Genomic DNA, 12,741 nt, shown 5'->3' with positions numbered 1-12,741 from the left:
ATGATCTCTATTGTTCATTTAGAAATTCTACTTAAGGGCTGTGGTTGTGATTCAGTGATAGAGCACTTGCCTAGCATGTGTAAGGCACTGGATTCAATCCTTAGCAGCACATAAAAATAAATAAATAAAATAAAGGTATTGTGTCCATCTACAACCAAATTTTTTTTTAAAAAAAGAAATTCTATTTAAATAAAAAAAATATGTTTTCTAATTCCACTTCTCTTCAGTGAAAAACTCTATACGAAGTTGCTTGAATTTCACTGTTCTTATTTATTTTGCTTTTGAAAGCTGTCTTGAAATATTCTAATTTTAAACCACAACTGGCTAGGTATTGAGTTTAGGTAGATATTTGTGAATTCTTGCCTCATTATAAAATATTATGGACTTATTGGCTTCAAATACCTGTTCCAATAAATACCAGTTATGTTATCTTGAGCAAGTTAACTTTTCTGCCTCACTTTCCTGATTTGGAAAATGGGGAATGTAAATGTAAATGTAAATGTAAATGTAAATTATGCTGATATATGTACATGCTTTAGATAAGTCCCTGGTTTTAGTAAGGAATAAGTATAAATGAGTTACCATCACTAGTATTATAATTCATAATTCTAGTTTATTTTCATATGTCTCAAGCAGCTCCTATTCATATAATTCTACCACTGACACTGACATATAGAAAGGATTTTTTTGTTATTTTCAAAAGGATATTCTCTTTGTTTAACTCAAAAATGAGTAGACTAAATAGTGCTCAGTTAAACAGAAAGAGCCTGTATTGTGTTCCTCCTAATCAGGGTCCTCTACAGAGTGGTCACAAACATCTAGACTTCATTTTCAGGTTTTTTGTTGTTGTTGTTGTTGTTGTTTTTTCTTTTTGCATTGCTGGAGTCCTTGTGTTTGACAAGCAAGCACTCTATGAACTGAGTCATATCCCCAGTCCAAACATCGACTTCAAATCCAAGTTTTCAACTCAGGATCCCAAACAAATATCTAATATAATGGGCACTATAAGAATCCAGTTTTTGTGCAATCATTTGTACAGTGTGAACCATTTCTAATCATGCCCACAGTTCTGACATCATTCCTTGCAAACCCCTCACATTCCCTGCTTGTACTCTAGATAGTCTCTTGGTTTCCCTTCCTCTCAATTTGGTACCTTTCCAGGTGTTCCTCCTACAACCAAATTTCACTTGTTCCTTAGTATCTGGTTCAAATATGAATAGCCTGTTGTACAAAAAAAAGCCAATAATGTTTTCCTTCTCTGCCATCAAATTTCTAAGGATTAGTCACTTTCTACCCCGTGCTAAGGTTATTTAAGTACAAGCAGTAAGGATGAATGCATTCAGGTTCACATATACTTGATGCTGGGGAAGGATTAACACTCAGTTTACTTCATGTCCCTCCTAACCTAACCTTCTGTATAGTAAATACTGAATCAAACATTGGAAGATAAAAAATTGTGGGTGAATTCAGACTAAGACACACAGCAAACAAAGTGTAAGTGTTTTGGTTATTGTTCTGAATTGCAAGAACTTTTTCATTCAACTATTAAGAAACAGAATTCTTAGTAGGTCATAATTCAAATAGCTTTAAACAAGACCATGTGATTCATTAATAACTAATATAGGAATCATCAGATCACCTAAAGTTTGAAACTAATGAAAGTTAGCTATGTGAACAATAAAATTACTCTTGCTTACTCAAGTGATAAAAAACAGGCACCATCTGTTAAAAAAAGAGGTGGGTTGAAACTTGCCTTTATTTTCTTTTGTATCACTTGCTTTATCTAAACCCAATGACTTTATGTAATCTGTGTGTATATAACATAATAACATAAATTTAGCAAATTTATGTTTATATAACAATATATTGTTATATGTATTATGATTTTATGTAATAAGAAGTGTTTAGCTCTTTATATTGGAAAAGAGTCAATTATCTTATTGAAACCTGGACAATTCTCAGATCCATTAATTCACTGATAACTGAATATAATTTGATTTAACTTTCACTATCAGTATAGTATTTTAATAGTTTTTATGTAATTTTCAATATACGTTTATGTTATAATTATGTGTGAACTAAAATCCTGAAATACCCAGGCAGTTTAAATTTGAGAAGACATTTTGAGTTAATTATGAATTTCAAATAAAAATTGACTCCCCCAATTCTTGTCTATAGTATACACATCAGTGCCTTAATAAAATCTTAGCTTCATGTTATATGGTTATATCTGTCCCTTAGGTACTGGTTATATTCTAATTTTTATCTTTTCTTTGAAGTTTTTGCACTTTTATTTTTAATTTGGAAAATTATTAGTTTGAAAATTTATAGAATTAGAAAAGGTGAGACATACGATGAGAAAAATCTGATGAGGTGAATAAATTCTTAGTAGGAAAGACTGGTTAACTAAGCATAAAAAACTCAGAAATTGGTATGTATAAAAATCAACAGTATTATTTCAAAAGGAATGATGTTTTCAAATAAAGTGATTGGAAGAGACATTTAGACTCAATTAGAAAAAAATTAGAATTTACAGTTTTAAAACTCTTAAAAATTGTTAAATAAAAAAATTTTCCGGTGAGAAAGTGCTCTGATTCACATATGAGAATGAGGGTTAAAATCAAATTATATTCAGTTCATTAGTGGAAAAATCAAACTGGAATTCAACCAGATTTCAATAAGATAACTGACCACTTTCCAATATAAAGGGCTAAACACTTTTTATTACATCAATCTTAGCTGTCTTAAATCCTACGCCTTTTTGTTGAAAAGGGCATTATTTCACATCTGAACTCGTTTCTTTAAAGTCTATCAAAAACTTGAATTCCACTCAGATTACTCTTGATGGATCCAGAGAGGAACCATTTATTTATGTTGGCAGTGGTGATTGAAGACCGTATTGTCACAGAGACTCAGCTTTCCCTCAAGGTCAATTAGTTGAAATCTATAGGGAATTAAAATATAGTCTTAATAGAGAAACATAGCTGATAACCTATAGATGAGCAGCTTAAATCAGCATTAGCAGAGGCTGAGAACAAACTGAGAAACTTTGTTTTTTCTACTTAACCAGTTAAGTCAGGTTAAAAATGAAAGAACCTCAAATTTATTACTTCATATAAAACTATGTATTTGTTCACCATAACATGTTCTAGTTATTCAAATAACAACATTGTGAAGAATCTATGTGTCTGATAAAACATATTAATTAATATTTCCAAGTTTTATAAAATACCGAATGTGAGTCTTTATATATTTTGTTGACTACAACAAAATTTATATCTACTTTTATGATATTCTATTACTTATTGAAAGCAATATTGTTAATGTTTTCAGAGGTATCAATTTTTCTCTCTCCTATTTTTTTCTAGGCTTTAAAATAGTGTCCTTCCAGATATTTCTTTTCATTCTTTTCCCAAATTGCCAATAATTTTTCTGGAGTTCACACTACAAATTAAAAATATTATTTTAGTCAGCTGGTACTGTAAAGCTGACTATAAAACTTCATTTTGTAAGTGAAACATACCACCTGAATCAGTGAGTAATATAATATTTTTCTTATTTAATTAGATGAGCAATTAATTAGTAAGTGATATCTAGTACTTTCCTAAAGGGCCTCCTTATATCTGTAAGGACAAATATGTTTTATAAAAGCATTAGGAACTTGAAGGACAGCTCTTTGGAGGCAACGTCACTTCTTTCATCACAGCATTTCCAGTGCCTTAGAATAGGGCCTGGCACTCAGGAGGTGCCAGTTTAGATTTCTTTCATTCAAACAAGGAAAAATGGCCTTTAGATAGAGATGGGAATCCAACACTAAGGCTGATGTCAATAATCTGAGGTGAGATTCTAGCGTGGCAGAAGTCGAATTTTCCTTATTACTAAGCCTCTCCACGTTAACACATTTGAAAACAAATTCTTGACAGATGTTTTATTTCATCAGCCATGTATTCCAAATTAAAACCAAGGGTATAACTTAGCTATCTCAAGGGCAATAGGGCAGAAGCTGAGGATAGAGAGGAGAGACTGCTGACAGCTGTGTGAAGAGGTGGACAAGGGCTCTGAATGAAGACTTAATGGAGAGGCGACAGAAGGCATCACAGTCTAAAAGAAGTCTTGGAGTCTGAGCTGTTAGTTAGGGTGGCAGTTAAGCAATGAAGGTCCTGCATTGGAACTTAGAAGCAGCCGCAGAAAACTAGATTTGGAAAAAGATCAAATGTGTTAATACACTGTATGTGGAGGTTCCATAAAGGTTCTGATTAACCAGCCCACACTATTAAGTTCATTTCTGCCAAGGTAAGAGTTCATTCTGAGCAGGACACTATTCACTTATTCTGGGAAAGGAAATTTTGTGATAAATAGTGAGCAGTTTAATAAAATGGAGGCAATTTTCCAAGCTGCTAATGGCATGAAGTAGGAAAGAAAACAGTGAAGGGATTCTATTTTATGATGATGAAGAAAGACATTCAACAGAGTTGCTCAGTCAGACCACTTGTGAGTTTAGAATGCCAAGAGGTCAGTTTTGAGTGCTGGTTGGAAATGGATATTTTTCATGTGATGTGATCATTTAAACCTTTAGCCCAGTAGCATTTTACTTTGACAAATGTTTGAATTCCATCAGACAGATCCACTAAACAAAATGCATTTTCATAAAACTAATTTAATTCTGTCAATGGAACTTGTTAATTAGTTAATCCGAAGAAAAACTGAGTTACTCATGATTGAAAAATGCTAAGTGTGCTTAGACTAGAAACAGGCCTGACTTCCTCCATTTTAATCATACTGAATACTATTCATGGCCAACCACAGTATCAGGAGTTTTGGCCCCATGTAGACTATTGCTCATGGAAACTGATTCTTCTTTAGTAGATTTATGATTCTGAAATCAAATGCAGTTTCATTTTCTGCCTCCATTTATGTCCTTTGCATAAAGAAATTTATTATCTCCAGGGCACTAAATCAGTTTCTGGGAGTCCCTGCTAATGCTGACAATCTGTTATTCTACTCTCTGATTGTGTCAAGAAATTTTTGTGCCAGGATACAAATGGCATTTCTGAGTATCAGAGGAGTTCCTGGAAACAGGGACAGATGGCTACCCATTGGTCAGGGCAGAAGAAAAATTTCATGAAATGTGTCACTCTCCCTATGAACCAGAAAATCAAAAGACAGAGAATAAGAAATGTCAATTCTTGGTCCTTACAGATTCCAATCTACAGTTGTAGAAACAAGCTGCTGTGAAGTGTGAATCCTGACACTACCCATCAGATGGAGAATTGAGTTCTGATGTGATATAACATAATGAGAAGCCTGTAAAGAAATCTAGGTAGAAATTTAGTTTACTATTAAAGTTAACACCACATAGGCAAACACAGCAAATTCTTAAGGAATGCACATCATGAGTCAATGTGCATTTTGATAACATTAATTTTACCATAGCAATAGCATGCAATCTTATAGAGGACACATTGTAAGTGAAGAGCTACATTTGTTTGGGAGCTTTGGAAAAATAGTATACTAAGCAAAAAAAAAAAAGGTTCAATATCATGTATTTTAAAATATAGAGCACACCACCTGACAAGATTAAAATAATCACAGCAGAAATCTGCATTACCACATAACTTACTGGATGACAAAAATCTCCTTGCGTCTAAAGAAAAATGAAGAGTATCTGGAAGTAAAGATTCATTATTTATTTAGTATACAAACACACTGCATTATTTTTTATTTGCTACAACAAGAACATGAGCATCAAATACCTTAAACTTCATTCTACTTGCAGGTATTTCTTGTATTCTGGATTCACATATTTTTGTCACTGCTTGCAAAGACAGTTTAAGTTTAGGATAGAAGTGAAATTAATGACTAGAATCTGTCAAACAATGGTGAAAATTAAAATGAAAACTTTTTGACATAGAGTTTCATATATCATATATTTCATCAGTCCAAGATAATGTATTCTTATTGAAGAACTGCACTTCCAAATGTTTTTCAGTTTCTCCAACTTTTTCCTTCACTGAAGTTTCATCTCCTCTCTGCCCCATATCAGGAGACAATAAATCAAAAGAGCAGTTCTCTCCTTAGAATCATTCTCAGCATAGAAATTATTGTTGGAGAAGAATACCATGGTTCCTTGTCTTTTAAGAGTGTTTACATTGATCTTTTCTAGTATGTTTCAGAGTTAAATACAAGTATACACTGGGGCTGGGGTTATGGCTCAGTGGTACAGCACTTGCCTGGCATGTGTGAGGCCCTGGGTTCGATCCTCAGCACTGCATGTAAATAAATAAATAAAATAAAGCTCCACTGACAACTAAAAAATAATTTTTGAAAGTACAGTACATACATACATGTATCTTGACCTCAGAATCAAAGACAACTGGGCTAACATCGTGGCTTTCCTACTTACTAGCTACATTACCATGGATAGTTACTTGACTGCTCTGTGCATTGTTTTTATTTTTAATCTGTAAAATGGGGATATGAATACCACTTTGTGGTAACCAAGTGTTGAAACAGTTAAGTGAAATCATGACAAATGCAATGTTTAACACATAGTAGTTGCTCATTAGCAGCAGCAATTATTGTGTTAGCAAACCATGGTGAAAGTAGATTGGAGTAGTTTATAATATTACAAACACAAATAACAATAATAACAATGCAAAATATATTCTGGTTTACAGTTTACAAACACATTCATTGGCTTCTTTTAAATAGTAAATTTTTGATGATATAGGGAACCAATATTCAATATGCACTCTTCTAAAAATCTACTAAAGAAAGTATTGAAGAAAGGAAGTTCTATTAAAATAACTTTTACAAATCATTCAATTGTTTCCTTTTGTTGAGAACTTAATTCTATTTATTGTTACTGGATTGGGTCTTAAGACTTAAGAAATTGTGCCATTATGTTTACTCAACTAAAAATAGGCAGATTAGTTTGAAATGATGTGCAAAATTTTGGAAAAGAAATTGAGTCCTAAAAGAAACTGAATTTCTGTCAAGCAGCATTGCTTAATATTATTTTACTTTTTCCCCCCAATTTAGTTACCATATGAAACATACTCCTATAAATTAATTGTAGAAGGAGATAGTAAAACAAAACTTATCCAGCAAATTAATCTTTTAACATAAAAATTCTATTGGTTTATGTGAGTGTTGTAATTCTCTTGGGAAAGTAATTTGTGCTACAGTTAAACTAATTAAAGATGCTCCACAGCATCAGTCTCATGGTCCTTAATAAGAAACACAGGTCTGTATCTCACCTGTGTTGACCTTATCAACAGGTTCCCCTCAAAATCTTTCTCACCTCAGTGACTCAGTGGCTGTTTTGCAGGAGTCATAAAAAGTTGTTTTGTTTACTTAGCAGATAACAAAGCCCAAGGGTCATTTCCTAATCTAGTGAGTGTGAGAGAGGTGATCTCCAAACATTAAATATCCTTTCTAAAAAATAAAGTTTGTGTTGTCTAAACTTAAATATAAAATGTGCATAATTGTTCGTGTAATTATCAATCCAATTAAGGATGTAAAACATTATCTTAGCATATCTCTGAATGTTCTCAAGAGTTTAAGTAGCACTTGAATTGGGCAAGGAGGAGTGGGGGAAAAAGAGGGGGATGGGAATGGGAAAGTCATAGAAGGAATCGGACATAACTTTCCTATGCTCATATATGAACACACGACCAGTGTAACTCCACATCATGTACAACCACAAGAATGGGAAGTTATGTTCCATGTATGTATGATATGTCAAAATACATTCTATTGTCATGTATAACTAAAAAGAACAACTAAAAAAGAGTTTAAGTAGTACTATTTGGGTTAGACAAAGGGGTACGAAGGGAAGGGAGGAAGAAAGGGAATAGGAAAGATAGTAGAATGAATTGGACATTACTTTCCTATGTTAGTATGTGAATACATGACCAGTGTAACTCCACATCATGTACAGACAGAAAAATGGGAAGTTGTCCTCGAAGTGTATATAATATGTCAAAATACATTCTACTGTCATGTATAACTAAAAAGAACAAATAAAAAAATTTTAAAAAGAGATTAAGTAGTATTGAATCATTATTTTACTTCTGTTCTTCTTTGGAAAGAAAAAGTATAACATGGGAGACTGTATCTTCCTATACTTTGTGAAACAAGGTGAAATATAAGTAGAATTCACACATACAAGAACAGGATGGGTTTTAAAACATAAGTATTTAGGTAGGGACATAAAAAACTAAATAATTTCTTAAGTATAAAAACCTCAAATCTTTGAAAGAATTTAGAACCAAGCACTATAACTTTGCTTTCTGTCAAAGAGGTAACTCCCTAAAACAAATATGCAGATTGATTAATTTATTACCTAATTTAATATTAATTTAATATTCAATTTGTTGGTTATATAGTCTCTAATCATTTCCTTTTGGACATATGAAGATATAGAACACAGGAAAATCTACAAGCTCAGTTTTACATGAAAAGTTTGGCAGGTTGGAAGAAAAAGAATAAGGTTGAAATTCAAGCAGAAAGCACATATGTTAGCCAGGTAGATTTAAAAGAACCAAGTTCTTTTTTCAGATAACAAAGACACATGGTGAAAGCTACACAAAAAATTGGGGAGCTAACTCCAATTCCTTGATTCCCAGAATCTACCATCAGTTTCTGATGTAAAGCAAATTGAGATCTTTGAGCTCTTCAAAAACAATGAAGACCTTTTAAGCTCCACTGAAGGTCAGGCCCCTCAGATATGTGCAGGGAGCTAATAATTTTTAGTTATTTTTTCTAGTCCTGTCTAATGTACTAGCGAGCCTACTAACATGAAAAAATCATAGATCTCTATAATGAAGACTTAATACCCAAAACACTCAATAGTTATTTTAATGAATTTCTGTAATACAATCCAGCAAAGCATATTATTATGTGCTATTGGTATTATAAACAAGTGTTTTACAGTCATGAATTCCAGAATCATAACACATAAATGAGAAAGTGAAAAGCATGGATATAAATATTTTCAATTTTGCTATACTGGGGTTAACACATATTAATTTTCTATGGGGCAAAAAAATAAAAATATTCAAAATATTATTTTACTTCTATGGCCTTTTACAAACAATGTGATACATAAATAAATAAACACAGAACTAGAAAATAAATAATATGGAGTCAAGTCAAATAAGACAGCCCCTGGATTATAAATACCCAATAATCAGCAATCTACAGAGTCATTGCCCACATTTCCATGATTTGAAATTGTTCTACAGTTGTAAAATAATAGTCATTGTTAAAAGATGAAACAAACAAAAAAATGGGATTTAAAAAAACCTTATAGATTTTTTTGTTTTTTTGATAATGGCTGTATTCAGTGTTCTGAAGTACAGGATGGGCAAGCTGTGAATGCACACTGAGCTTAGGGAAACCACCTCTCTACGGAAGGTCTACTGCCCAGAACAGTGACCTCCTTGATAGAGAATGCTTTTTCCTATGTTGACCATGCTTTTTCCACTGTGTGTGTGTGTGTGTGTGTGTGTGTGTGTGTGTTTTATATTTCTAAAGATCTGCCTACCAGGGATTGTAGGAGTTTAATAAAGATTCCTTTAAAAAATAAAAATGTTCAGCAAGCATTATAGATTCCTTGACATTTACATTTTAGTATGAACAGGTTCAGCCAAAATTGTTTAAATAGGACAAATTAATTGCACCAAGAGATCTAAAGTTATCCCTTGTACTCTGTCAGGTGTTCAGGAAAGAGTCTGGGGCTCCCAGTCTGTAAAGGGATCACAAGGAATTGAAAAAGGAGTGCAGAAATGCAAGAGGGAGGAACTACTAAAATTCAGTTGGCCCATAGGGAAAAGAGAAGAAATTTTCTTTTTCTGTGTAGCATGACCCCCTCCAGGACCAGGACATACCTAGTATCCTAGAGTATTACCTAGCAGTACTCCAGTGTTCTATGATTTGGTTAGCTCTCATAAGTCATGGTGGGAATCTCAATCTCTTTTACATGACTTTCCTAATGTAAAAAATGATAACCTATGTAATATATAATCATTTTACATATAAGTCTTTGGTACACTATCCATTTATAAATGGAAACAGACTATATTAGAATGTAAACAAAGAATAACATTCAAATGTTTAAAAAGTAAATTTTTATATCCTACAAAGCAGGTTTACTTGCGATTTAGTGATATAATGCTAAATAATCTTAATTTTACAACATTTGGAAAGACACTGCTTATCAGATGACAACTCCTTCTAAGGCACATATTGGATATTTTTAGACATGCTAGAAATATACTTGCATAGTCAATCTATTAGGTAAAGACCAACTTTGAAAAGTGACAACAACAAATGATTCTTTTTGATGCCCAAGACCTTTAATGTTATATTTTAAAAATGACTAATTTTTAAAAATTACTCATTCTTAAAATGTCCAGAGAACTGTGTAGTACTATGTAATAATCTTGAATTTATAAGCATCACATACTGTTGGATCTTATAAGAAAGATTATTAACTTGTTAGGGCAGCCTGATGATAGTTTTTATTAAGAACTTGATGAATTACTTGTTCACAAGTTTTCAAATGTGTTAATATTTTGAATAATTCATAATCCTTTTAAAATGATTTAAGATTATTTTTTAAAATCAAGCATGTTACTATTTCCCATACATACCAGTGACCATATTTATTACACACATTTATATTTTCCTTCTGAAGATAAATGCTTTGCATTTAGTTTTTAAATACTAATCAATCATAAAAATTAAAATGTTATATACAGTTTAGACTTTCATGTAATTTTATACTAAAAGAGAGAGCTTTAAGGGATGCTCTCAAAACTGATATATCAAGTTATTATAAATGTAATTAAACTTGTTATTAAAAAGGGGGACACTTTAAACAAATCTGAGATATAAGAAATCTATCGCATGAAATGAATTTTTAAACAAAATGTAAAAGATAATGTGTAAAAATATTTGCCTCAGGATGAAAATCTTGTTGAACATTAGAGTCCAAGGTTCATATTGAACTCAAAATATTAGGAAGATTAAGTGATTCTCTGAACATCAGTGAGAAAAGTGTGTGGAAGACGAAGGTCACCCTTTGAAAGAAGATCTCTGTGACCTGTGTAAACTGGAGCCCCACAAACACTTCCAACAAGCATAGGTCAGGGTGGGGTCATGGCTCCGGGCCCTCTGGACCACTGTTCGCCCAGAGGAGTGTGCTCACCGAGTTAATCTCTCATCCTTCAGCTCCAGGTCTGCCACTGTGATGAGTTGATCCAGCTTGAATTTAGTGTCAATAATTTCTGCATCCCGAGGAGAGTATGTGCCACCTTCTTTCTGCTTCTGTCGAATTCTAACACAAGAACAGTAAAATCCAAGAAGGGAATATCATAAAAAGCATAAGAATTAGGTTTTAGTGTTCTTTTTTAAAAAATTTATTGGTGTATTATAATTATACATAATAATGGGATTCATTGTTATATTGTTACATATTCACACATTACATGATATAATTTGGTCAATTTCATTCCCCAATACCTACCCTTTCTCTCTCCTTCTATTTTCCCCTGGTCTCCATTCTCTACTGTTTTGTTTAGTTTTGTTTTGTTTTTTTTCTATTAGTTTTCTTTATAAGTGAAGATATTTAACCAGATAATTTCTTTGTTAGAATCACTTCTCAGAATATGTGGCAATTTTAGAGCTATTCAATTTCATTTTGCCTGTTTTAATACCACAGAATGTTTTCTATTAAGATTTTTTTAAAGATAAAAATTTTTAAACAAATTGTTTGGTTGACATCCGAACTTTAATGAGACTTAGTTGATTTGATCAAGGCCTGAGCAACTGGCATATTTGAAATAGAGAGCCAGGGAGACTGAGGCTATGACTATTTTCTTCTCACTTTAGCTGTCTTACTGATTTTCCATGAAAATAAAATATAAAGTGGAAATTGCTCAGTACTATTAACATCAGTGCTAAAAAAAACCCCATCTACTGTTTTTGCATAATGAAACATTTTTACATGCATGTAACTACCTACAAATGATTTTTAAATTGTCTCACTAAATATTTATGAAAATATTATAAAGACTATTATCTGTATTTATAATCAGAAAATTCAGGTTCAAAAATGAGAAGTCACATGAATCTGAGATTCAATCCAAAGCCTTTTCATTGTAAACCCTTTACATGCTCATTTCTCCATAAATAATACTGATATTACAAGGTAATATTTAGCTATTCTATCAGTCACATAATTAAACATTATTTATTATAAATTACATATTGAGGAAGAAATAGAAATTATAAAATATGGTCCCTATCTTCAAGGAACTAAGGACAGGAACCACTGTCCTTCTGGACTTTAGTCCTACATTATCATTATTTCTTGTGGAAATCAAGCCCACCTGGATGAGTTGTCACTGCCTCTGAAGTGAAAACTCTCTCCATCCCTTTGGTGAAGGGCTCCAAGAAGCTCCAGTCCACATATACCACCCAGCAAGAATGAGCTGCTTCTACAACCAATTGTAGCCTGCCTACCCTCCAATAATGATGGTTAGCTTCTACAAAAGAGCTCCTGTCCCTCTGCCCTATTTGCCCACTGATAGATTACACATGTTATAGCAGTAAGTCCATGATAGCCTTAGTTTGGAACTTCCTTCAGTCCTTAACACCTTTATTTTCCTGTGTCCCTCAACCTAAGGAGAATAGTTGCTTTACTGTACTTGCTACTTCTAGACTCCTTAGAAT

General features: G+C 32.6%; 1 protein-coding gene across 6 annotated transcripts in view; it reads right to left on the bottom strand.

The window, feature by feature from the left end:
- Positions 1-12,741, bottom strand: part of Ptprq (protein tyrosine phosphatase receptor type Q) — a 219,088-nt gene that overhangs the window by 29,023 nt on the left and 177,324 nt on the right. For all 6 annotated transcript variants that reach the window (XM_047550026.1, XM_047550029.1, XM_047550028.1 and 3 more), the window contains one exon: positions 11,216-11,344. In XM_047550026.1, coding sequence (XP_047405982.1) covers positions 11,216-11,344 — 129 coding nt within the window. The remainder of the gene's footprint in view (positions 1-11,215; positions 11,345-12,741) is intronic.

The sequence above is a fragment of the Sciurus carolinensis genome, chromosome 4 (assembly GCF_902686445.1).
Source record: "Sciurus carolinensis chromosome 4, mSciCar1.2, whole genome shotgun sequence".
Lineage (NCBI taxonomy): Eukaryota > Metazoa > Chordata > Mammalia > Rodentia > Sciuridae > Sciurus > Sciurus carolinensis.
Note: the sequence above shows the minus strand (reverse complement) of the source record. Positions and strands in the feature narration are given on the sequence as shown.